A 25,714-nucleotide genomic window follows, 5' to 3' on the forward strand; every position below is an offset into this window, starting at 1 on the left:
TTAGAAAGAAGTTCTTATCTAATGATTAGGTATATTCGATAGCTATGGGCGAGAGAATACACTGCAGACTGCACCCGAGGGGTCGAGGGCTACATATAGCCGCCCGGTTATCCGCGGGTAAGAGCCAGGCCTAGTATTACAATATCTCTACGAATATTAGTAGATACGTATTATTTGAACATCTTTACAGAACGACTGCTTAAAAAAGGGTTTAAAGTGCGAGAACGAGTGATCTTTAATAGAAACTATTGTCTAAGTCACTCCTTTGACCTATCCTCCTCTTCTCCGATTAACTATAGTCAACTGCTAATATGATAGTGTATAAAGAGACGACGCGCTGATACCCAGCGAGTAATAGATAGTAAACATTCATAGCATATTCAGAGCAGCGCTACTAGTGGTGAGAGTAATAGGATGTCGCACGAATTCGTACTATTGTAGATTTCTATCCTAGCTCTTAGATGCCGCCTATGATCGAATCTTCCACGGCGGTACCTAGTCTCGAATTGCTTTGCAAGACGTAAGTATCAAAGAGAGATACTATAGTACTTAGATAAGTAGAGCTTATAGCCGGTAAGTAAGGTGAATACATAAATATAACTGGGGATATCACATGAATGACCAGGTCTATCGAAGAACATAGGGGAATTTATAATTTCCGAAATGCGTCTAGAGCGCGTCCATTCGAGAGTAGTAGAAGTCCTTAGCGACCGCAAGGAGTTCTAGGCGCGCTAAGCACACCGGATATTAGAGAAGGTATCCAGATTTGGTCTCCTCTGATCCTTCACTAGAAGCACCCTTGATGTTCGTTTCATTAGATCGAATATGCGCTTTTAGACCCCAAGTCACGTATTTATCCATACTTTGCTTCAGCTAGTGTCACACTTCAAAGCGTTAGCGGCGACAACACAGCGCCACGTGGCTGCTGGTGCGCAAGCTTGTATACTGAGCTACTGGCATAAAATACCTCGATAATCTTAGCTACGTAGACCGATCCGTTGATCCTAAACAAACCTGTTGCCATTCGGTTACTTCCAGATCCTCATTTGACACAGCGGCGACAGCGTCTAGATACTCATGGCCCCCAGGCAGGGGCATCTGGTAGAAGACTATGTCGGCCCTCGTCTGCATAGCCTCTGCTCGCGCTCTTGCCGCCTCTCGTTCCGGTTGGGTACGGTATGTACTATTTCTCCCTGGAGTAGAACCTCCAGATCGAGACTTGCTAGATACACCACCCCTATGGATGTATTAGTTACAGTGGGCTTCGTTTCGATCGGGGAATGATCGAAAGCCTGCCTCTATTGAGTTTGCTAACTTCACAAGGCACGTACCATGAATCACGCCAATCATCAAGAGCTATCCGAATTCCGTATTAACATAGAGAGTCATAAAATCTTGCTAGATAAAGTATGTTTGATTCAAGCTCTATAAAAGAACAACAACAAGATTAAAAACATATGAGCATAGTTTCGGCCAACTTTCTATACCCGGCGGAGCCCCTGATGATTCTGCGGACTGTTATGGCGCTCAAGACAAGACCATGGACCCACGATCGGCACCATGAATTTGCAAATGCTGTATCTTGGAATCCTATGAGATTGAAATTCGTATCCATTTTTATCCGCTCCCGATAAGGTCCTTAATGATATCGGCCCGAAATTTCGTTTTCCTTTATGTCGGTAAAAAGGGCACTGAACTGGCTGAAACGAGGCTAGCTGACATCTTTAGGAACTAGGTAGAGAGCCGGATCTTGTGCAATTAGTAGATCTGAGTAGAAGTATTTGATTCCTTTCCTCGGCATTTCTCATTCGAATTTATGTCCTGGGAGCGTTATCCGCCATGGTTCAAGTGCAACCTTTGAGTATACCGAAGAGCAAGGCGGACAGAGTACAGTATGCGATGGAGGGATAGGATGGCATGGTGTACAAGAGCTATCCAATCAGGGCGGAAATAGGTAGGAGGGTATTTATGCTTTGGTTGGAAAGAGTATCGTTCAGATAGCATCCGCAGTATCTCGTCCTGGAACTATATTCGCTGATATTCATGCCCAGAGAAAATTAACCTTTTCAAATTTCCGTTTTCGTCGTGGTTCATAATCAGAGGTTTCCTGACTGAGGGAGAACTGTATCAAACCAACAATCGGAATTTTCACCAAAGCGATGATACGTGTTTTCTTCCACCACTTGTAGCCGAAGTACAGAACCAGAAATATCGGAATATTGATGTATGCCGAGAGAAATGTTTCAGTATTCCAATGACCATGAATAAATGTGCTGAAGCCACCGGTGAAAAGCACAAGGAGGAGCAGCACAAGGGAAGCCCAAGTTGAGAAGGGTTGAAAAGGTGCAGCCCACGGAAGTTCTTTGTGTCGGTCAATTCCTTGCTTCTTGCAACTGTAGTAGAATCGGAGGTATACAACACAAATGACTATCCAGTCAATCAAAGTCGAGACTCCCACGACGGCCTGCAACCAGCTAAAAACTGTGGTTGCTGTCTCAGAGACAACCATATACCCTAGGCACATAAATGCTCCGAAAAAGGCAATGGCTGCATAAGGCACTTTGAAACGATTCAGTCGGGCGAAAATAGCAGGAGCATGTCCTTGAATTGCCATGCCAAAGAGAATTCGGGAGCCAAAGAGCATGAAAGAATTTCCAGCAGACCAAGCTGAAGCTAGTATAGCAGCATTGATAATTGAGGGTATATCCGGTATTCCTGCCCGGCGAGCGGCCAGAACGAATGGAGACTGGGAAGCCGTGCCGGTCAAATGGAGAAGGTATGGGTCATTTGAAGGAATAACAAGACCGATCATAAATATAGAAAGAACATAGAAAATTAATATTCGAATCAAGACCCTCTTTGTTGCCTTCGGAATAGCGCGCCTTGGAGATCTCGTTTCGGCGCCCGCGAGGGTAATATTTTGAACACCTGCGTACGCAAATGTTGCGTAATTCAAAGTTGACCAGAATCCGAGAAATCGACCCAGGGAACCCTCGATACCAAAATATTGGACAAAGGGCCCTGGATTCTTCCAGTATCTGAATCCAATCGATTGGCCACTTGGACCTCCCCCGCAGGTTATTACTAGTGCCATAATGTTCACCCCAAGGATCAGGAAGATCTTCAGCATTGCAAATACAAACTCAATCTCTCCATAAATTCTGATAAACAATAAGGCAGTCACCAGTATCAGTATGCCGAAAACGGTTATCCATATTGCGCTACTGACAGAACTCCAAAATTCGACTAAGATCGATGCTGCCACGATCTCGGCAGGGATAGTAACCAAATATGAGCATACTTGGTTCCATCCATTCGCGAAGGACACAGCAGGGTCGAGAAACAACTCCGAATATCGAACAGGGCCTCCACTGAGAGGCACTAAGGTGCCCATCTCTCCAATTACGAGGACGACACTGGAAGCAGCAAGTCCCATGAGAGTATAGCCAAGGAAGGCACCTAAGGGTCCTCCCATCGCGAGAGCTTGGCCAGAGTTGAGGAAAAGGCCGGAGCCAACGGTACCAGCCAAGCCAATCATTTGAATGTGCCGCTGATGAAGACCTTGTCTCACGACATGTCTTTCTTGGAAGAGTCGCTCAAGGTCACTCGTTTCAATATGTGCTATTGATGAGACGGATGGTTCTGTGAGAGCACTTTCGGGGCTTCTTGGCCAAGACATTGGGGTAAAATGTGCCGAACGAAAGCCCCGACTTAAAGAAGTCGATCGCTCCTAAAATCGGCTTCAAGCGGCTGAGAAGTCGGTTAAAACGGCATCACCAATCTTTGATACGTCACGGATGGTTCTAGCTTTTCTGAGCTCCTTTGGCGGGTAATCATGTGACTCGTTTTATTCCAGACTTCCAGTTCATCCCGCCTGCAAAAATTAATGATAATGATAATTTGTAATGGACTGGTACCCTAGGCGATATTGTCCGACTTCTATTTTCCCCCATCTACCATGATCTGCCTAATTTACTCAAAAAGAGAGACTTTTTCAGTGAAAAAACCCGTGAAACGTTGAGGCGGCGATGGAGGGGACTTGATAGAATCGACATGAGGCCGCTAAGTGACGCTAGTCCTTATCGGGTACGCTATACCGCATCACGTAATTCATAGGCAACGCTGGATACAGAGAGGTACTGATGCGATTCCGATGGCCATTTTCCTAGCTCTACCCGGAGCTGACAGGCGGGATAATAGCAACCTCATCACCCGCATGTATCACCTTGTCGGCATCCTCCTGGATATCGACATATTCACTTTCAAGGCTAACACCACAACTGCCCAGGACCTTCTCACGGATGCCCGGGTATCGCTCCTCAAGCAGCGGGTAGAGCTCGGACAATGGCAGGGGCGCGGGGAGGCGCTCGGTGTTTTTGGAGGTGTATTGGGATGCGGTCGCGAAATAGTGGATGGTGAATGCCCCCGCTAGGGCTGAGCCCGGGTCTTTCTCTGAATTTGAGGCCATGATATTGTGTAATCCTCGAATCTCAGGGCATAGGAAAGTTGTGTGTAGGATTGTTGACGGTTGAGAAGTGCTGGGCGGGGAGATGTGGGGGAGTTTGGCGGGTGAGTCTCTTGGGTTCGCCCGCGTTATATTTGATGCCTGAGGTTTTCAAGGGTTCCCAGCACACGAGAATCTGCAGATTCGATCGTTGACGGCCGATTACAGGCCACATCTTTCGGCATAGTTGATATTTGATATCCCACGATTTACATGTGAGATCACAAAGGCGTGGTAGGACATGGTCGAGGGTAGTCAAGACAGATGGTTTATCTCTAACTCCAGATTCACTTGTGATGTTCCATAGCTTAGTCCCTAACCTTCAGAACGATTGTGGCCGAGAGGCCAGTGTGATAAATTTTATAACTATCTTATTAAGGTTTATACGTGAGATCCAGCAGCATGATTCGGGCGGGGATTCCCCAGACACCCGACCTCGCGAGCGGGTGTTTCCACTTTTTTGACTAATCGCCAAGCGTTGACCAGCTATTTCTAACGGGCATCAGGGATTGCTACCATTCCTACACCACTTTGCGCCTGAATACGTTGAAACCTCTCTTCCGGGTCACATAAGAAGGTCAAGCGAGATCCAGCAAGATGGGTGATTCCAATAAGAAAGATTCGTAGGGAAAGCGTACTTTGTGTGGCAACTAACATGATAATAACATCAGCGCCACGGACGAGGGTGTACAAGGCATGCGAAACCTGCCGACAACACAAAGTGAAATGCGACGGTGTGCTGCCCTGCCAGTCGTGTATTAAAAACTCAACACCGTGCTCTTAGCGCAGGAGTGCTAGGAGGCAGCTCGGGATCTCGGAACAGGTCGTCCAGACCGCACACAGAATTGTGGATACCAGACCGCTGGACAGTGATGATTTTGCTGTCCAATATACTATGCCATGCAATGTGCGACAACAAAACGATCTACCGTACGTCTTGGGGGCTCTCAAAATCAATGAGAGCCCGTCTGGCCGTGGGAAAATCACCCGGATCTTCGGCCCCACGTCCACGGTTACTGTGCTCAATCTGATCTTAGACTTGATCGCCCAATCAAATAGTTCTCATTCACATGGTCTGGCTGTAGAATCACAGAAGAGACCCCATACAGACGTCTTGGAATATCTGCGCCAGGCAATCGCCACTCACGCGGCCCTTCGTCCGCCATCCTTAAACCTTAGCCCGCCAGGCCCGCTGGATACTGTGCCGCTCCAGGTTCAGAGTCTCCTCCTCGAGCGATATATCGCAACGTCCTGGGAAATTCTCCCATTTCAATCGCCCAGTAGTCTTCGTGCGCGTCTTTCCAGTCTTTCTTCTCAGCCAATCTCACAGATGCTTGATGAGGATAAGGCTCTTCGCTCTATCATGTTTCCTCTACTTGCCATTGGGTCAATCACCACCGGTCATGCGGACCTCGGAGACATGTTTATTGGAGAGGTACAGAGAAATAAAGTGGCGCCATTCTACATGGGTGATATACTAGCTTTACAGAGTGATTTGCTCATGATAAGTGACCCCCTCATTCTCTTTTCATTAGGCAACTCAACTAACTACCAGTATCCACCACCAGTATCACACTGACTCCGGTTCGTTTGAAGTAGTATGGATACAACTTGGAGCAATATTTGCAAAAGTCCTCGCAGCTGGCATGGATAGCCCAACACGATCCGCTCAGGAACAGGCCATCATCTCTGCGTTTTGCTGTACCGAAAGGTTGTTGAACATGCTTTGGTCTTGGTAGCATCTTACTGACTGCTCTTATAAAAGCCTATTGTGCATTACCATTACCCTAGGTCGCGAAGCCGTCTTTTCTAGCAGCATGAAACATTTACCGAAAGCGATAAGACTACAATCGGATTTATGCATCCATTCTTCCGCATTCTCGCCGATATCCAGAGCCTTCATCAGCAAGAAATGCCGGATTCTATGGAGCTATGGAGTACCTGACGCTTACTTCATGACCGCCTTGAAATTTTCTGGTTAATGGAAGACCCTTCCCAGGAGTCTTCCGAGGAAGATGAGTTGAATATGGGAACAGTGTGTTTGTGTCCTCCACCACACTGGCAAATTCTTCGACAAGCTTCCTATATGACAAGGGATATTCCCCCCATGATAGCTGCCCCAACAAGGACAAACACATTTCCAAGTTCAGCTACCCTGGCGGCGCCACCAGTCTTGGTCTCACTTGCAGCAGAACCAGTTTTACTAGCGCTCTCGTTTGTAGTCGAACTCTTGGTAGACGATGCACCTGAGTCGGCCGTAGTGGCTGCTCCAGTTGTCATGGTAGCGGCGCTTCCGACACTGGCTTCGGAAGTTTGCTTTGAATTGGTGCCGGTGCCAGTCGGCGTGTTGAAGCCCAGTGCAACAGCAGATGCTGGCAGGGTTTCCGTCTGCGATAATGTGGCCACATAGGTTCCACTTTGGCCTGACTGATACACCGTGCAAAGGGCTGAAGATCCAGCGTTGATATAATTACACCCAACAGATGAGAAGCTTAGACAAGATTAGTGACGCATTACAGGTCTACACGCTTATCTCCCAAAGCAGTCTCTACTCACAGGGGTTCCGACGGATCGGTGTATGAACACCCAACATAAGATGGGCCCGTGACAATAGTGGCACCAGCACTAGGCAACGTGCAAACATTGGCACCGCCGTTGTCGCATTTGGCAATATAGGTGGTGTGGGTGGCATCCTAGACAGATTGATTAATCTGCAACGCCTTTGTCCTGGAGCTTCGAGGCCACCACTTACTCTGCCAGCTGTAGAGATTGTCACATATCCAGAGTCGACAATGTATTGATTTAAGAAAGGGGAGTCAGCTATGTGCTGGTCGGCAGCAACGGTCGCAGCACCAGCAAGGATCAGAAGGTTTCGAATTAATATGGTCATGGTATTGAAGAGAGAATTGATCGCAAGGCAGAGCACGACTTCTGTGAGGAAATAGGGATTAGGGATCGAGAAATAGATCTTTGTATTCTTTCTTGGGGGCTGCCAAGGGACGCTATTTAAAGCCAAGGTGGTTTTGGCATTTCAGCCAAAGCTCGGCTACAGGGTGTTTGGACCCCTCGCATCAGGGGCCTCTCGGGGAGGCGAACCATTGGGAACGGAGGGTTCGCCTGTGGCGCTCACTAGCCATGCTCGCTAGTCTCGTTGCGGCTCCGAGTCCTTGACAGCTAGGTAGAACGGTAGGCAACACCAATGATACTAACTATTTTGGGTCGGCACCTTTGAGTCAGAAGCCACAGGCTTCAGTCTTTGCTTAAATTATTAGGGGGTTGGTTGGCCATTTTCATCCCGTGGCTTGTTTTAGTTCTCCCCAGCGAAAGGCAACCAAATTCTCTTTCTCCCAACCTATTCTATAAACCGTCTCATCTGCTGTCCGTAACCCAGGGCCAACTTCACATTTCTCATTGCACTTTCTCCAAAGATATATTCTCTATAATATCAACCACTTTTCTCAACTGGTGATCATGCCTTTGTGCGAAGACTGTGACACCTGGGACCTAGACAAGGAGGGTCCCTTTGGTGTCATCCTGGGTAAATATGAAGAACTTATCACCAAAGCGGACAATGGTTGCGAGTCTTGCAGATTCTTCTGCTCGGTTGTGCAAACATCCGGTCGGTACAAGGGCCAGCTGGACAAATTAGCAGGGAAGAACATAGCATTTTGCAACATGCGTCTAGATGCTAGAGAGCCGGGAGTCATTGGTATGACCATGTCTTGGGACGATTTGTGTCTTGACATGTGCGTTGCGAGTGGCTATGAAGGTATAAAGAGACACGTCCACCTCAACCTACGAGTCTTGATCATTGACATTTCCAGGGCCACTCACCGATAAATTTGATTCACTTCATGATATTGCAAGGAACTCGCAAGATGACAAATGCGTGACCAAGATATCTTCATGGATGTCGCAATGCGCAGAACACGAGAAATGTCACCAATTCGAGTCAGTTCCATTGCCGGAGAGGATCATAGAGGTCTCTCCCGATCCCTTAGTCCCTCCACGTATTGTCGCTTCTGAGGGACAAAAGGGGGCCTACATCATCTTGAGTTATCATCATCCCTCTGCGGACTCGGCGAGTTCAAGCACCGAAGCGCAGCCCAAGGATATCCTGCCAGCCAATTTGGATATTGCACTCTATCCAAAGGCCATAGCCGATGCCATTGACATCACTCGCAGACTGGGCTATCAGTATCTTTGGATAAGACAGCTCTGTTTGAGGACAAGCGAATTTTCTGAGAACCCAGCCCACTTCCTAGGCATATACGGCAGAGCAAGTTTGATGCTTACAGCTTCTATAACACCCGAGCCTAACGTCGGACTTTTTCACGAAAGAAATATTCTTCAATCTCCAGCATTGGGAATTACCAAAGACAGATATCTCAGGCCCCGTGTGCTACGCTGGATGACGAACATTGAGAAATCGCCGCTTTCTATACAGGGTTGGAACGTAATTGAGAGAATACTTGCACCGCGTATCGTTCATTTCACAGATCGACAACTAGTCTGGGAGTGTGCATCTGGCTGTCAATTTGAGGCAGTAAAAATTATCAAGGAACAAGGATCCGGTCCAAGAATAAACGGTTATGATAAGAAGCTCTTCCAGCAATTTGTGGAGAGTGCACTGCTGTCACCCTCGACTGATATCAATGAAACCCCCTATGCCGGCGAAGAGAGCCCTGTTGCACGGCTGAAAGCTTGGACTGACAGTGTGAATGCGCTCTCTTGGGGAAGCTTTGAGAATCCTTCCGACAAACTTCTCGTGGTTGGCAAATCCGCGCTGGCCATCAGTGACGGTAGCATGGGAGACTACCTAGCCGGAATTTGGAGCAAACATGTCGCATCTGGACTTGCTTGGGGCCGAATGTTTTCGCCTTTGACATCAGCTACTGAATATGTCGCTCCTACCTGGAGCTGGGCCAGTGTGGATGGCCCTGTTGGCATAGATGATGTCCGTGAGAACCTTGCTTCAGATTCAGCGTGGGCTCAAAAGTATCGACCCGAGCTTGTTTCACATCACATTTTCTATGCCGACACTTCGAACCCCTACGGAAATGTTTTACCAGGATCACATATTGTCCTTGATGCGGCCTGTATTGGGTTCAAGAGGCTAACAAGTGTACTCAAAGATGATGAAGAATCATTCAGAGTCACACCAAACCTTGATCAATCGCTGATGTTTGAATGCATCTGCTGCAGACCAAGGCCAGCGGAGGTTCAAGAGGCAGATTCTGAGAAGTTCAACCGGGAGATTGATCATCATGTCTGTGCTGTGCTAAAGATTGACGACTGGACTACGAAGACTGACAACGTTGGGCCATGCGTCTGCCTTATTCTGAAAGCGTCTGACGGAGACGATTCATATACTAGAGTCGGCTTTTTAACCGTTGCACCTAATTCTTGGAACAAGCCGGTCAACCCCAGTGGCACGTTCGATGGACTAGGCTGGGAAAGACGCCAGCTGAGGCTAGTGTAAAAAGGGCAGACTAGACAGTTGCTCATTGTTTGAATTTGGCTTTGATTTTTAGTTGAAAGTAGCCGAGCGGCTCTCTAGGTTTGCGCCGCCTGTATCTACTATACTCCAAGCTCCAGGCTTCCCGGTCTCTTCCTATAATATTGCGAGACTTTTGTCCGTATGCTCAAGTCAATAATTGTAATTACTTTTCCAGAATTCGAGTAGTCAGGATGGTAGGCTTCCCCTAGCTTGAAAGCCATACAGTGGTTCTCGAAATCGCCTTGACCAAAACACACTGAGAGACTCTTTCCTGGTCTAACCGCCAAGGCGTTAGCGCAAATCATTTATTGAGCGGCCCGCGTTAAATCGGGGGGTGCAGTAAAATGCGCCTTGTCTTACGGTCCAGAGGTATGCAGTATTACCTTACGGGTACGAAAGGTCCGCGGCATTCTATAGAAACCCCCGTAGTTTGTTTCTAGGTCGTATATAAAAGTATGCTGGTCTGTAATTGGAAGAAGCTATAATTTGTCCGTTTCACAGGTGGCCCTTCAGGACGTTTGCATTATGTTATTTTCCGGTATATCTTACAAAACCATGATCCTGTATTCCTCACTGCCCTCCCGCGCCCATCGGACGCTATACCATGTCATTCTCCTAAATCAACAATTACGAGTGTCCTCTACGGGATAGATGTGGACTAATACAATACTATCGGTTGGATACCTGAGATTTTCTTCTTGATTCCCCTCCTGGTTCGTACGTAACATAAGCGATCCTGCCTGGTTCACAATATTATACTCTATCCGGCAAGAGTTGTATCAAACATTCTCGCAGCATTGATACTTGCTAGGACCCGGACATTTATTGCTATAGAGTTTGTAGGGTCAATATTACAAGCACACAAATTTGAGATGCTTATAAAAGAGTCCTTACCTAACCCAATGGCCTCCAGCGCCCGCACAGTCAAAAAACTCAGTATCCTCACAGCTGCCATTTACCCCACAGCGAGGGGACTGGCAACATTTCACATAGTCGGGTGCGTCAGGGCAATAGCCACTATAGTAATAACCCTGATTTTCATTGCACCAAGTGGTTGACTCGCAAATACCAAGGATTACTGTGTCGGTTGGTCCACACAAGTCACCTGCCCCTTGCGCAACTGCAAGAGCAGGCAGAGTAGTCAAGAATAATAGGAACTTCATTTTATAAGAACCCTCCAGGGATAGATGGTAATGCAGAATGCGCAAATTTAGAGAGGTGCAAGGTGAGAATATTAGTCAAGAATAAGCACGTCCCTCTTTCTATTTATATGCCTTTCGTCGGAGAATTGAGTCCTAAATACGAATATGACGGAGAAGGCCTGATTTTAGTTTGTTTGCCCTGTCCTGCACATCGGACTTCGGAAAAATAATACTGGTGTTCGTGTTCCTCGTATAAAGTGGACCTTTAGCTACGGCGGACGGTTAACGCCATTCTCCAAAACCCCTTCCGCCCTTATCACCGCCCCCATAAGTAGCCTAGCCTACTAGGCCCTTATCACCGCCCTTATAACTAGCCTAGCTTATTAGGCACTAACATCTTATATAACCAATCAATCACCTAATGCTCCTCCATCATCATTAAATGCTCCTCCATCGTCATCGAATGCTCCTCCATCGGCATTGAATGCTCCTCCATCATCATCGAATATCTCTCCATCGATCTCTTCGTTCGCTACTACTATATACTATGCCCCGGCCTTCTGTCAATCTTGATCCTTACCAGGAGGAAATTACTAGGCTTGTCAATTCGAATTACACTAATGAGGATATCTGTGCCTTCTTGCTAAATACGTATGGTATTAGCACCTCTGCTAATACTATACGTAGGCGGCGAGATGCATGGGGTCTTCGTACTCCACGGGCTTACCTCCCTAAGGGCACTCCTGATGAGATTAGTCGCAATCAGGTAGTATATGACCTTCTTCAGCTATCGTTGGATACGCATGAGATCCTTCGTCTCTTACAAAAGATGGGGATACCATCATCTGAACGCTCTCTTTGTCGTATACGGCAAAAGCTTGGTGTTAGGCTTCGTGTTAACGATACTGCTGAGCGTGTTGCTCAGGAGAGAGCTATTGAGAAGATTCTTACTGCAGAGGACCAGATTGGAGATATTGATGGATATGGCCGGCGTTTACAGCAGATTCACCTACGCAGCCAGGGAGTTTTCATTGCAAGGTAAGCATTTGGTCATATGGTCGCCTTGGTCGGTCATATGGTCGTGGCAGTTGGCCATATGATCACTTCTATTAATGACATGTTCGCCTTTTTACTAATGATTCTAATAGAGATCGCGCCTATGAAATCTACCGAACTATCAATCCAGATGCGATTGAAGACCGCCGATCTGGTCTCCAACGTCGCCGAGGGGCCTATATATGTGATGGGCCTAATGCAATTTGGCATCTCGATGGCTATATGAAGTTAGAACCTTTTGGTATTGAAATCTACGCAGCAATTGATGGCTACTCTCGATATGTTACATGGATATATATTGGGATATCTGCACGTACTGCCGTAAGTGTCCTTCGGCAGTATCTTGATTGTGTGAGATCGAATGGGTATATACCAAAAAAGCTTCGGGTTGATCTTGGTAGTAAGACGGTATTAATTGGTGATGCCTATCTTGCTCTGCGAGAATCATCATCGAATGCTCTTCCATCATCATCGAATGCTCCTCCATCGTCATCGAATACGCCTCTATCGTCATCGAATGCTCGGTTTCGAAACTACTTTATCTACGGTCGGAGTATTGATAATCAGCGTATTGAATCCTGGTAGGGACAGCTTGCATAGTCAAGTCTCTTCGTCTATCATGAATACTTTAATAAACTATTAGGCGATGGAATCTATTCAAAGCAATGCATTCCTGAGCAGGTAAGTAGAAGTATACCCTCGACAATCTACCTAGTTATACCCACTAAAAGATGTCTAGATAGTACTTCTTGCTGTCTATATGCCTATTCTACGAGCTCGCATTTAATCATATGTGAGCAGGGTATGGAATGTACACCCAATTCGTAAACAGCCTAAGCGGCTATATATTGTCCCTGGTAAACTAATGATGAATTACTACTATCCTACTTCGGGTGTTCCTGATTGTAAGGAAGCTTTTGACCCTTCTCTTCTCTAGAGGTATGATTCTATGGTTAATTTATTTTATTCTATGATTAGCTAACATTATTCTATTCTATTAGGCTCCAGGAGGATGTGGCAGAATGGGATCCTGCTGAATATCTTCCACCTTCTACACTAGCTTAGTACCGTCTACAAATAGTAGAAATTGGCTAGCAAGAAGTAGGCGAGCCGTTTGACCCTGAAGACCCTCTCATTCAGCTTCGGGGTGATAGAAAGCAGCCATATCGGATAGTATATAAGGCCCTGCGTGCTAGGGCCCTCTCACACTACCAATCAGGTGTATTGCCCTTTCTAGAAATCAGCCTAAAGCCTATTGGTGCATTCTCATAGGGTCCTAGCGGCCAATAGTACCAGGGCGCAGAAGCCGCTAAACACTATTAAGATTAGAATATCATATTCCGTCTTCTATCGAGCATGTTCCCTCTTCTATCGAGCATATTCCTTCTCCTCTTGAGTATGTTCCTCCTATTAACCACGTGAATTCCCCTATTATTAGGGGGTCTAAGCGGCTAATAGTAGTAGGATATAGAAGCCATTAAACTCTACTAAGATTATTTCTATTGAATCTCATATTCCTGCTTCTATCGAGCATATTCCTGCTTCCATCGAGTATGTTCCCTCTTCCCTCGAGTATATTCCTTCTCTCATTACCCATCTTCCTTTAATCTTCCTCTATCTATTGTGTCTCCTAAGATGGTATCCTAACTATCTATCCCCCTAGCTGCTCTACAGGCTACTCTAAAACAGCTATTAGAGACAGTATTAGTGGCTACGGATACTCCTTTGTCCTCGTCAACAACGAGAACACCGATATCTACACCAACACCAGTACCTTCATCGATTTCAGATATTCCTACATCGGCATCGGCTATACCACCATCGATTTCGCATATACCACCATCGGCTTCGTATATACCACCACAGCTTAATTCTCGCTTTGGAGCACTTTCTGGCACTGCTAGCCAGGTTCGGAGTGCTTATATTGGACGCCCACAGGCAACCATACCACCGCTAGAAGAAGAGATTACTATCAACGCATCCTTCTATCTATTGATAGAGGGTGAGGATATTATACCAATCAAAGGTAATATACTATCCTCTCTTTATTATATGCTTCTATGTTCTAACTATATACTTATTTTATAGGCGCACATATCTCTACTAATGCGCTTCCTTCAAAGGAATAGCTTACTATAGGTGGTTTTGCACTATCTCTAGTAGGTAAACTATGGTATCTACCTATTCAATTCAAATCCCACCACGACGATGATGCATATCTAGCAAGGGCAGTTACACAATATAGAAAGAAAGGCCCTTTGGAAGCGCAGTATCTCTTGCCTACTAGTTCATCTGGTAATACTAGGTGGACTACTGGTCAGTTATGCCGATTGGTTAACCAAGAGAAGGGGGCAAGGGTCTTCCATATTATTATAAAACGATCAAAAGAGACCGTGGAAAGGATTACTTACGGACTACTATCTCGATCGGAGATAGAGCTCGAAAGAATGTTGGAATCCTCGCCCAGTGTGGAAGACCCGGCTTCCATCATGGAAGACCCAACGCCCATTATTGAAGAACCACCACGAAGGAAGCGAAGACGTACTACACCACCAGTGACGCAGCGGAACTTACGTCGGCGACGGCAGAGATGACAGAGACTATGTATTTATACTATAAGTGAGAATTACTACTGTCGGTCATTCATATACTTAAATAGTTATACATATTTTAACTTAATTACAATCCTTTTGTTATATGAATCCTTTATGTCGATGGAGGAGCATTGGATGACGATGGAAGAGCATAGGATGATGATGGAAGAGCATAGGATGATGATGGACTTGGATTTAAAAAATTTAACTTAGGTGAAATTCTGCCGGTTTTCTGCCGGTTTTATAGGTTTTGGAGAATGGCGTTAATCGTCCGCCGTACTTTAGCTTTGTTTTAACCTTAAGTTATCCGAGGTTTTAGCATCGACGGCTTCTCTGCTTAGAATACATAGTTGCGGGGTTCTTGCCCCACTAGGAATTGGATTGATTAGCCTAGAGGTTACACGAGATTAAAAAAGCTTGGTGTCTGTGGGTAAATTATCTGTTTAGCCCTTGATTACTATACTTTGGTGTGGCCCTAAGCCCGTTGACACTAATAATAGAAATAACTTACATTTCTGACTGTATGAGAATCTGCAAGAAGACCGAATGAGAGTGAGGAAGGCTTCTTGGCTGTTTAGGGTTGTCTAGAGGCCGAGAATTCATCTTTCCCTCCGATTGTGGTCATTCCAAGGCCAGTCGAGTACAGTACCAATGAGCGCTGGCAGGCTACAGGCAAAATTACTTGCAGTTTCTTTCAACAGTTCAACTTGAAAGAGCGCTATTTTCGAAGACCGCGGAATTTGGAAAATCCCGTCCATGAAAGAAAATTAGGACTCTTTGCCAGTTTACAGACAGACAGATAGATGGATGATTTCATTTACCCTGACCCCTCGCAGTAAGAGTTGGATCCCAGGTTACGTGATGTATAGATACAGCGGTGGCAGCCTAATAGGCCGCCACCACCACTCTAGGCAGAAGGCAGCCACGGTTACTACAAATAGCTGCGCCTACTCGCATAGTTAGAGAATGATCATCACACTTGTGCCTCAATCCAGGGTCTCAACTTGAAGAGCGATATGCAGGATACGACTACTAAATATATCCGTGTACGTGGAACCCCATCAAGGCATCTCGTGGCCTAATTCCCGTTCCCATTGTCAGGCTGCCCTGGTGGCGCACGGCTCCGAAACCACTGTGACACCCGGCGAAGTCTAACACAGCCTGAACCGTCCTAGTTCGTGAGGCGATGTCTGGTTTACCTTTCTTATGTTCGATTGAGCCTCCCAGCAGACTCGAGACGCTTCTGAATGTGTCCCCAACTTCACTCCGTAGCTTTCTCCAGATGTCTCTCAGTTCAGGGCAGTCCACTCGAATGCGGGTGACGGTTTGCGCGCCGCACACGCACGCACTCGTCGTCGTTGCGGAAGCTCAAGGTCGGCGTAGGTGGAGAACCAATTGTGGCCTGTGCGTAGATGTGTCCGGGTTCCGTCAACAGGTACGCCTGGTTCCTGCGCCAGCTTCCATGTAACCTCCGTGGGTAGGATGCTGGTGGAGTGCCGTCGATTTTTCGTAACCACCCTTGTGCTAGCTTACAGTAAGGTTTCGAAATGGTGACGACTAATTTAAGCCTTGCGATTGGCATTCACATGTCCTTCTACATAGTGAGGATAATTCAAGGCATGGTCTGCTTCAGCAAAGACTCTCCAGCAAGCTATGGGCCAATCAAATTAGAAGCTGAAAGCAAATCAACGCGGAAAGTGGGCATTTGGGTGGCTACGTGCAGATGCCGAGAGCACAAAGCACCTTAGCAGAACCAGGGAACTCCAACAAGGAGTCAGCTGAGAGGATCAGTACGCAATTTAGGTGATTCTCACCCTCTCTCAACCAGCTTCTCACCCCGTGTATTGCGCATTCACCCTTCTTACCTCTAGTCGCGTGACGCTAAAGCAGCGCTCTGAGCGTTAGATTTAAAACCTTTTCGGTATATAATTTGATTTTAGTCCTTCGCTAATACATACGACCATAGGGTGTGGAGAACAGGGCTTCCCGTCCGCTCAGCCGTACTTAAGCCACACGCTGGCTAGTTAGTAGTATGGTGGGTGACCACATGCGAATCCTGGCTGTTGTATGTTTTTTTGCGGCTATGTAGTGTGCGGCCAATTCTCAATGCTCACTGGGCTTTAAAATGGCGTTGGATTTAATCTTAGGGTGTGTGGGTGATATGGGTGAGAAGTTTGGAGACTAGGGTGATAGAGGTGAGAACGGGGGTGAGAACAGGGTGAGGATTCTCACCTAGATCACCCACTCTCCCGCTTTCACTTGAGTCCGGGTCCTAAATATAGGCCCCAGGGTGCCTGTCCGGGTTGCTGTTCTGAATCTATTAACACCCGGCTATTGACTAGACGATGCTCCCGAAGGACTTCTAAAGGAAACTCGACGAAAGAATTGCACATGCTCTGTCAAGTGGTTTCACTCGCGAATACTCTATGCATCGCTAGAACAGACTTGGGCTCTGGCCACCTTCCAAAACGTTGCAGAAGCTCCTTAATAGAAACCCCAAAAACCGATGCGTCTGTCGGGCCATGCAACACTCTTAACAAGACGATCTCATCCTGGGAGTATGGGTGATTTCGGTATGCTGCCAACATGTCTTCGAAAGAGATTTGGAAGGTTTTATCCATGATATCCTTCCCCCAGAGAGACAAAAATACATCAGCGAATGATGCAACGGCCTGGAGGGTTTCCCTTATCATCATGGTATGCGATGTCAGGGATATTCATTGCTTTGCCCTCTTCATAGAGATTTGACAATGTTGCTAGCCATTCATCAATAGAGATCCGTCCAACTGGTATTTTGACTGGATATCTCCTTGCATTTAGGACGCTTTGGCGGCTGGTATTTCCCTTAGGCTCAAACTGCTGCTTCAGGCGAATAAATTTCTCATATGGAGTGACCTTGCCCTGGAGGATATGACGGTGCTCCACAGCAACATTGGCATCGATCAAGGCATCCACTTTATTGATAATTGTACGGACTTATTCATTCCAGCTGGTTTCCTTATCGAATTCGGAGGTTAACCGCTAGTATCGCTTGTATTCCGCGTCCGACAATTGCGAAACATTAGTGGCATCCTCATTGATTTCACGGGGATGAGGATGAGTGTCTCACAAATCCATTGGGCCCTGGCGGACTTCATCCTCAGATATATCGGGATTCATGTAACCCCATATATTTCCCTTCACTGCTGCAGCTTCGACCATAGCAATCCAGGCTCTCTACTGAGCATCCGAGCAGAGACCAGTATCTCAGAGGGTTTCAGCGACTGCTTTGGATTTTGTAGATATAGTGGATATATCCTGGGGATAAGGATAGATGGATGGCTTTAGCGGATAGGAAGAATCGTTGGCAGGATAACAGAGGCAGATGAAGATAAAGAAATCTGATGATGCGTTCTATCCCGATTACCAACGAGCAATCGGGCTCATAACTAACAAATGGCCTGTATAGGCTATGAAATCCTGAGGATTTACCAGCCAATCAGAGCAACGGAATCAAAAAGGGAAAATGATCAAGGGATGAAAATAGTGTTGATTCTCCCTCCCCTAAACTACTGAACTTCATGGGGGTTGGAATACCCATGTGAATACCAATGACCCTGGGATTACAAGCCCGAGGGGTCCAGGTTTGAAAAAAATACATGCAAATCAAAGAGGGGAGCATTGAGGGGTTGCAGATCTCAGCCGGCTACAGTTGTATCTGACGAGTCAATACAATGCCAATGTCCATTTTCCTGACAGGTTTCCATCACGGCCAACCGACCTGTGGCGGTGACATACACATCCACTACCCGCAATGGATTTTCTTCCTCTAGTTCCTGAAATTTCGCTTTAGCGGCAGTGATGAGGCTCCCTTAATCCAGGGCTAGCAGTGTATAATCCGGTAGCAAGCCATAATCCATAACACCTATCCATGATCATCTAGGGTGTGGGGAACAACATATTACTCAGCACAGATGCCTGGGATCCGGCATTTGGTTCTGGCTGCCGTCCTCGGCTTTCTCTACTTTCGGTATAGTGGCTAGCGAAGAAAATAAACACAAATTTCCGGCGAGACATCAAGGTGGTGAGGACTGTTTCTGGAAACCAAAACTGGCCATCAAAATGCCCTTTTCAGCTGACCTGGCACGAACCACTTTCGGCCTCTTATCGTGGGGGTTTCCTTTCTTGTACAGTGACGAGCAAAGACAACGAGCTGTCCTTGTGCATATCATGTAGCCTGCGTGATCCTGGCATACACAGTACAGGTCTGTGGCGTGATTAGTACGACAAAACACTACAGTATCAATATCAAGCTCCGCTTCCGTCCTCGGCTTTCTCCGTTTTTAGCTTAGTGTTGTTTCCTGGGCCACCGATGTAGAACGACGGTTGGAAGAGTGAGCCCAACTACCAAACCAACCGCGCCGCCAATGAGTTTTCGTGTGGATGCTCGATGCCGTCAGACCTTGTCCAAATTGCGCTTCGAAGAACCCACCTGTGGTTTCTTGGTAGGTATCCATGGTTATTGAGTGGCTTCACTTGTTACGAGACAGCGGGGCACGAGGCAAGGCGTGTTCAGTGCCATTTACCCGTATTGTTACCATCCTTTCCCATACTGCACCCGGCCCTCGCCTTGCCTCGAGTCTAATATGCGAGATGATGTACGGAGTAGGCATGGTTGTAATATAATATGCTGTAATTTTAGTCGGGCGGCCCAGCGAGACTCAAGACTGCGGTCGTCTGCTTGATGCTGCAAAATATGCATCGCTTGCAGTGAATACTGTAAGATTTTAGATCTCAGACTCATTCTCAAGTTGTGTGAACAGCTAAAATCTGTTCCAAATCTGATGTTCTAAGTCTGGTATAATGAAGCATTCGTCACCGTGCTTTGGTTTGTTTCTCGTGAGAATAAGATACCTCAGACTGGAAGAATCCTGCTGCGAGTATCCCGCTTCAAAATTTCTGCCAGCCATCTTCTCAATTCCATTTCCTGCTTTGTTTGTGACCTGTCTCCCATAACATGATCAAAGATAGGAGATACATGTCCTTCATGTAAGCCAATAACAAAATTAGTGCTGGGCACTGCATTCTGCGAGTGAAATATTTTGTCAGTCTTCAATGAAATCCTCTGGACTATTAATAATTGACCATGTGCCACGTCCCGGACTCACCTTGAGTTTAACGACAAATTCTTGAATTTGTGACAGCAATATATCTTCCGAACCAGACAGAATCAACACCTGTTCAACCTTTACATCCGCCCACCATTCAACGGGGGCAAGAAAGGGGTCGCTCCAAGAATCTGAGGGTCTGCCGTTTAGATATGCGTTAGCCCATCTATGGCCAGCTTCCTCTGAGAAAATGTCTTTTTCGGAGTTCTCTTTTACAGATGACCAGCCATTAAGGCAGAGACATCCCCAAGGTGAGATGGTATATATGCCACCAAGAGAACCTGAAAAGTCCAGCGGCTCAACATCGGGATGTGGATGTGAAAGATGGAGGAGCACTGATAACGCAAGATTCCCCCCTGCAGAATCGCCTCCGAGAAGTATATTTGATGGTGAACGGCCTGTCTGCCTGATGATATATCTTAAAGCCTCAACTCCTTGCTTCAGCTGAGTTGGATATGAAGCATGGGGCGTCAGGCTATAAGAGAGAAAGAAAAATGCGATTTTTTGCCCCTGGGAGTTGAGGTCTATAATGATGTTCGAATAGAACTCAAGTAACGCTGGGTTGGCGCTCAATTGGAAGCCACCACCTATATTCAACGCATATATCGTTTGATTAGATGGTTTCATTTCTTATGGTAGACATTCTTGATTGACATCTTACCATGGAAGTAGAGCACAACATCCGTTGCGTTTTCATCACCTAGCCAATGACCCAGCCCGTCATGTAAAAGCTCAACAGTAGTAGGTTTAAAGCCTTGGTCTTTCGCAAACTGCTCATAGACTAGGCTCGTTGAAGGCCATAAGTATCTAAGAGATTCCATTTATATCAATACCGGCTCTCAAATAGTCAGGAAAGGGGTTTGTCGTTACTGCAACTGTTTCCAATCCAGTTTCGAACTGAGTGATCTGAACATTGCACGTCCAACGTGTAGTCGAAATTTTTTGGCACCACTGCTACCTCGAAAGATCCCAGCGACCAGATAGTATATCATTAACCCGGAAATCTGGAGGAGTAAAAAGTATAATCTTGTCTTCTCCCAAGCACTTAAATGAGAAAGAGGCCGTTTCTTGTGTCGTGGTGGAGTCATTTTCATTTTGTGTGTAGTAGAAAAGTTCTTGATTTTCAAGAACGTCAAGGTTTTGCCTTTATACTTGAAAATCAAGCAACATATTATGTGCAAATGTTAAGTTCGGGGATGTCACCTAGGGCTTGGTGGGGCCTCGGTTAACTTCGCAGGTTTCATTCCGCGGTGATTTCCTTTTTTGGGTGCCGAGGATTGCTATGAGGAGCGGTTTCTCTGTTGCGTTGGGCGAGATTGACAGGACGACGCCACAGACTATTTGTGCGTCCTGATTAAATGTAGAAAAACGTGAAAAACGTATATGACATTCTAATTGAGAGAGACTAATTTCTTAGGATTTGCTTTGTGAATTCTTAATTCCGGAGGAGTAGCATGAGTTACACGCAGTGCAGCGATAACGAGATATTCGAGGAATATAAGGAAAAGTACGTTCAATGTTTCCATAGCAGCTCAATTGCTTGCCGAGGACGTCGCTGATCCTCAACAGAATGTGTCGCTACGCCATTCCAAGTGCCTGATTTCAAATCATACAGAATTGATTTAGACTTAATGGAACGTATTAAACCAAATCTAATAACCCCTGCTGAGTATTTCACGGGAGAGCCCCGAGACAGCGACGAAGTTTGCCCATCCCTCGCACTTGTGATTAAATCCAGTTTGTTCACCGACGCATACTTCCAGACTATCCTCGGTCACGCTGTTAAAGCGGCTAGACTGACCAAGGTCAGGTCTGCAAACAAATTCAATCCTCCCCTGGTCAATTTTGAGGAAATCTCGTCCTGATGATTTCGTTCGCATAGGTCGCTGGTGGATTCAGTCTTGCACTGTGCCTGCCAGTATGGCATATCTTCATTGCCCAGGTCTTGGAGGCAGTTGACTTTTCCCCATTACACTGCCAGTGGGTGATATGAGCACAACCGTGCTTGGAAGATCCAAAAAGCTCGGTAACATGAAGAGGAGGGCTGAGTGAATTTTGTTGAGATGAAGTTGTGTTTCTTGTCTGCTTGTTGTGCGAAAAGCACTAGTATCACTCAATAGGGATTCTTCCAATCACAATCTTCATAAGTATTAACGATATACTGGTAACTCTTGCGATAGTTTTAGATGTGATGCATACTTATAGTTAGGGCTCAGCCGGAGTGCGGCGCGTGCGGTCATATCAGCTGGGATTTTAAAACACGTGAAATGGATTGAGCTGGTACAGAACGTATATATGAACCTCTCGGAGTCAGATGGGGTATTAGATGTGAGGGAGTACGCCAGGTACTGTAGGAAGCATGAATAGATAAAATTGGAGATTAGGGGTTAAAGAAACCACAAATGGAAGGGTACTTTATACCCCGAGTTGAAAACTGGAGGAGGTCGCTATCCCCTGCGGTATCAGGCCATACGTTGTCATGGCAGTACTTTGTAAGAGTCTCCAGTGGTAGAAAAGGTTGATACGTTAACAGGGCCATCCATGCCATCTTGCTATAGAGATGCAAACTGCGTGATCCTTAAAATTGTATATAATCGAAATATGCAGTATGGGTATGCAAAATGTGTTGAGGCAAGACAGGATGGACCGTACGGGAATAACGAATGATCATCCGTACGGGCAATGTAGGTAGTCAGAAAATGAGAGTATTGATGGAGGCTGCACTGAGTAGAATAAGCCTATGATTGTAAGGATACTTTATATCCTCTACTGGGACTACTATATCACGTAAATGGTAGCAAATTCTTTCTGTGATATATCAGAATGTAACCTGTCACGCTAGTGATTTATAACGGGTCTCTGCGGCCAAGGTTGATCGTTCAACAAAATGGGTGTGCAAATCGAGAATGGCCATTTGGGAGGTTGATTGGAGTTTAATTGGAGTGAGCTGTTGGATTCAATCAATCAATATTCATTAATCCGATTTATCTCGCTATATTTGTTGCCGCTATGCGAGGTGTTTGTGTATGGGGCTCGCTCAGACATAGGAGAGTCTGGTTTTCAGCGTACATAACAGCTTGAAAACACCTGGAAAAACGAAATATCTCTATTGTGGCAAACCACCTATAGACTGGAAGTGCTGTAAATGCTAGAAAAACTCTTAAGTCAATAGTTGCATCTAGACTACGACGATGGCATCATCGTTCTACACGGACCGATACCCGTCTTGCCGAGACGCTCCGAGCCCCCGAGCGCCGACGGGCGGATCGATCAAGATCTCGGGAATATTTCCAGTCTTGAGATTCTAGGTCCCATACCCCATTATCATCTATGCGGCTAGGTAAGTAGTCACTATTCGCGAGAAGCCTCCTAGACTCCGAAATCAAGTTAAGCCCCGAGGAAATAATTTGCGTCGTTACAGAAGCGGACGCGCGCCTCGGTCGGTCGTGTTTCTAATAATGACAAAGCCCTTAGCAACTTTTTGCGAGCTGAACGACCGCCGTAGAGGTCGTGACGACACCATTATTACACCTCCAAGACCTTTGCGGAACTCCGAAAGTTTAATATCGGGGTGTAATTCTCCCCTATGCTTTTCTCGGCCTCTGTAGGATTTAAATTTCCGAGTAACTCGACTTCGTCATCTAGCGGATTGCCACTTTAATCTATTCAGCGAGAAGGGTTCCAGTTGATGTGCGCCGTCAGCAGAAATAGAGCTAGCCAGCAATTACAAAAGATGATCATGGAAGTGGCTGACCGTATACAAAGGCCGCATCGACTGATTTCAGTCATGAATCATCTCTCCCATACAGTTGCTGCATTGGTGTGATTTCTCTCCTCTTTGACTATACGTTAAAAACTTGACCAGCAGCAAACACTGACGAGTTGTTTGTCCAAGCGAGACCGGTTCATGCTTGCTATAAGACTAAGGGAAAGTGGGCTGATCAGCTCTAATTCGTAAAGGGCGTGCCAAGCACAATATGCTAGGGAGAATACTTAAGTTTGGATGGACGCAGCATATGAGACGAGGAAAAGAGGCAACGCTTGCAGCATCCAGTGCCTGAATCGATTCAGCCTTCCATTCTTGCACACATGCTGTCCTTAATAAAAGAGATGTACATCTCTATATCATACAGTCCATGTGACTAACGTAGCAGGACCTGCGAACGTAGGGTTTAGTCATTGGCCTAGTTAGTGTCAATTAGAAATAGCGCATTTTCCTCCAACCCAAGGCTTTGAGTCAATGTCACTACACACCTTGACAGCCTCGGCGAATATTAGTGCTCTATAGGCCGACATACCAACGTTATCTGACTCCCATTCCGTATTCATCCCGTCTTTGTACGCGGCACACGATACCGTATCAACAGGTGCAAAGAAGGCCGAAACCTTCCCAGGAGCGGTCAATATCACGGACCATGACCTTCTTAAATTTACTCAATGTGGGCTGTGCTTGTGGTCTTATCAGTCTTAGCAACTGACTGTTGATCTGTCCGTTTTGTTGGATGTATCTACCGTTTGATTATCTAATTCTACAGTTCTTTCGTTACTCCTTGATCCAATGTTCCCATACCTTTGCTTCCCTACAAAACAAAATTTCGATGATTTTATTCAGCAGTACCGCTGTGTAGAGGTTATAGAAGACAGAGTCCCGAGGAGTGTTGACGCTTAATACATGTTGGGCGTATACAAATTGGCGTATGACGCATGCTGGAGCAACGGCGAAATCGCCAATCAAACTTCCATTTTCAAGCGCATTGACAAGTTCGAAATCCTTGGTCCTTGCTCCATGAACCGCATATTCGACCTAATAAGCCTACCTTGTGGAATCTCATTTTACGAGGGTCTCCTGATTGGCTGTCGGCCCAATCTGGAGCCCGTGTGAGATCTGGATCTGCTGACCTAATGTCATTACATGCGGGGTTGGCCACAACTGAGCATCAGGTTAGTAATTTTTCATCGGTTTATCTAGCACGGGAAATTATCTCTTCAAGCAACCGAAATGTGTCGTTTAAGTCACGATGGACAGGAAAGGTCGGGAAATTCTCAGTCAGCGAAATTGTAGCGGGTTATTTATGTTATTCTGTCGGCCTGGGCCGGACTGCTGCGTTGAAGGAGGCCTTAGCTTTCAGGACCGGGAGATGGGTGGCTGACAAAACTTCAAGACCGAGAAGCACGCTATACAGATAATGCTCAAGAGTGGAGCTAGTACTATCCCCTAGTTCTCTCAAATACCAGGTGTCTTGACACATCACCCCAGAAATAAACATTACACTGGAAGCAAGGAAGCTGACAGAATATGTTGAGGAATCAGGCTTTCTCTAACGTTGAGGACTCTCACACGACATTAGAATGACAGGTACACTATAATGTTGCTTGGAATCACTGATCTACACTATGATCTTATTACAATTGGTCGTTCTAGCGAAGGGTATAATGTACTCTATCGGATCGTAGGATACTCATATGGCCTAGTACCGAGGGAGCTAAAGGCGATTGATTAAAGAATTATCCATGAGACCGCTATTGAGGGGGGTCTCATAGCGTAACCGGCTAGAATTGATATTTTACGACATGAGTATCCCAAATTGGCCTAATTTACCTCACCAAACCCTATGGAGGGGTGTGCAGACGAATCAGTCAGCTATTCTTTACTGATAAAATATCACGTCTCAGTTCGACAAAAAGTAACCAGGATTGAAACCAATCATTTAAATAGGCAGGATGCTGTACCATCGGTGTTGTAGCATGTTTGGCAGTACCACGCTTGCTGG

General features: G+C 46.2%; 7 protein-coding genes across 7 annotated transcripts; 3 read left to right on the plus strand and 4 right to left on the minus strand.

The window, feature by feature from the left end:
- Positions 1-2,041: 2,041 nt before the first annotated feature.
- Positions 2,042-3,679, minus strand: N7458_000138 (uncharacterized protein; the record flags this gene model as incomplete). The annotated part of the gene is made up of 1 exon (XM_056903532.1): positions 2,042-3,679. The coding sequence occupies one exon, from the start codon at positions 3,677-3,679 to the stop codon at positions 2,042-2,044; it is 1,638 nt and encodes a 545-aa protein (XP_056771299.1).
- Positions 3,680-4,171: 492 nt separating this feature from the next.
- On the minus strand, positions 4,172-4,468 carry N7458_000139 (MoaD/ThiS family protein; the record flags this gene model as incomplete). Its single annotated transcript, XM_056903533.1, has 1 exon — positions 4,172-4,468. One exon carries the CDS (start codon positions 4,466-4,468, stop codon positions 4,172-4,174), a length of 297 nt encoding a protein of 98 aa, XP_056771300.1.
- A 633-nt stretch (positions 4,469-5,101) lies between these two features.
- N7458_000140 (uncharacterized protein) lies at positions 5,102-6,083 on the plus strand (the record flags this gene model as incomplete). Its single annotated transcript, XM_056903534.1, has 3 exons — positions 5,102-5,127; positions 5,176-5,238; positions 5,294-6,083. The coding sequence occupies 3 exons, from the start codon at positions 5,102-5,104 to the stop codon at positions 6,081-6,083; spliced, it is 879 nt and encodes a 292-aa protein (XP_056771301.1).
- A 503-nt stretch (positions 6,084-6,586) lies between these two features.
- On the minus strand, positions 6,587-7,394 carry N7458_000141 (uncharacterized protein; the record flags this gene model as incomplete). The annotated part of the gene is made up of 3 exons (XM_056903535.1): positions 6,587-6,995; positions 7,061-7,197; positions 7,257-7,394. 3 exons carry the CDS (start codon positions 7,392-7,394, stop codon positions 6,587-6,589), a joined length of 684 nt encoding a protein of 227 aa, XP_056771302.1.
- Positions 7,395-8,414: 1,020 nt separating this feature from the next.
- N7458_000142 (putative HET domain protein) lies at positions 8,415-9,986 on the plus strand (the record flags this gene model as incomplete). Its single annotated transcript, XM_056903536.1, has 1 exon — positions 8,415-9,986. One exon carries the CDS (start codon positions 8,415-8,417, stop codon positions 9,984-9,986), a length of 1,572 nt encoding a protein of 523 aa, XP_056771303.1.
- A 1,707-nt stretch (positions 9,987-11,693) lies between these two features.
- N7458_000143 (uncharacterized protein) lies at positions 11,694-13,267 on the plus strand (the record flags this gene model as incomplete). Its single annotated transcript, XM_056903537.1, has 5 exons — positions 11,694-11,797; positions 11,834-12,184; positions 12,295-12,523; positions 12,846-12,883; positions 13,204-13,267. 5 exons carry the CDS (start codon positions 11,694-11,696, stop codon positions 13,265-13,267), a joined length of 786 nt encoding a protein of 261 aa, XP_056771304.1.
- Positions 13,268-19,690: 6,423 nt separating this feature from the next.
- N7458_000144 (alpha/beta hydrolase) lies at positions 19,691-20,764 on the minus strand (the record flags this gene model as incomplete). The annotated part of the gene is made up of 3 exons (XM_056903538.1): positions 19,691-19,861; positions 19,944-20,530; positions 20,605-20,764. The coding sequence occupies 3 exons, from the start codon at positions 20,762-20,764 to the stop codon at positions 19,691-19,693; spliced, it is 918 nt and encodes a 305-aa protein (XP_056771305.1).
- Positions 20,765-25,714: the final 4,950 nt, after the last annotated feature.

This window comes from Penicillium daleae (genome assembly GCF_028827525.1).
Source record: "Penicillium daleae strain IBT 16125 chromosome Unknown utg000001l_segment0_segment0, whole genome shotgun sequence".
In the NCBI taxonomy this organism is placed as follows: Eukaryota; Fungi; Ascomycota; class Eurotiomycetes; order Eurotiales; family Aspergillaceae; genus Penicillium; species Penicillium daleae.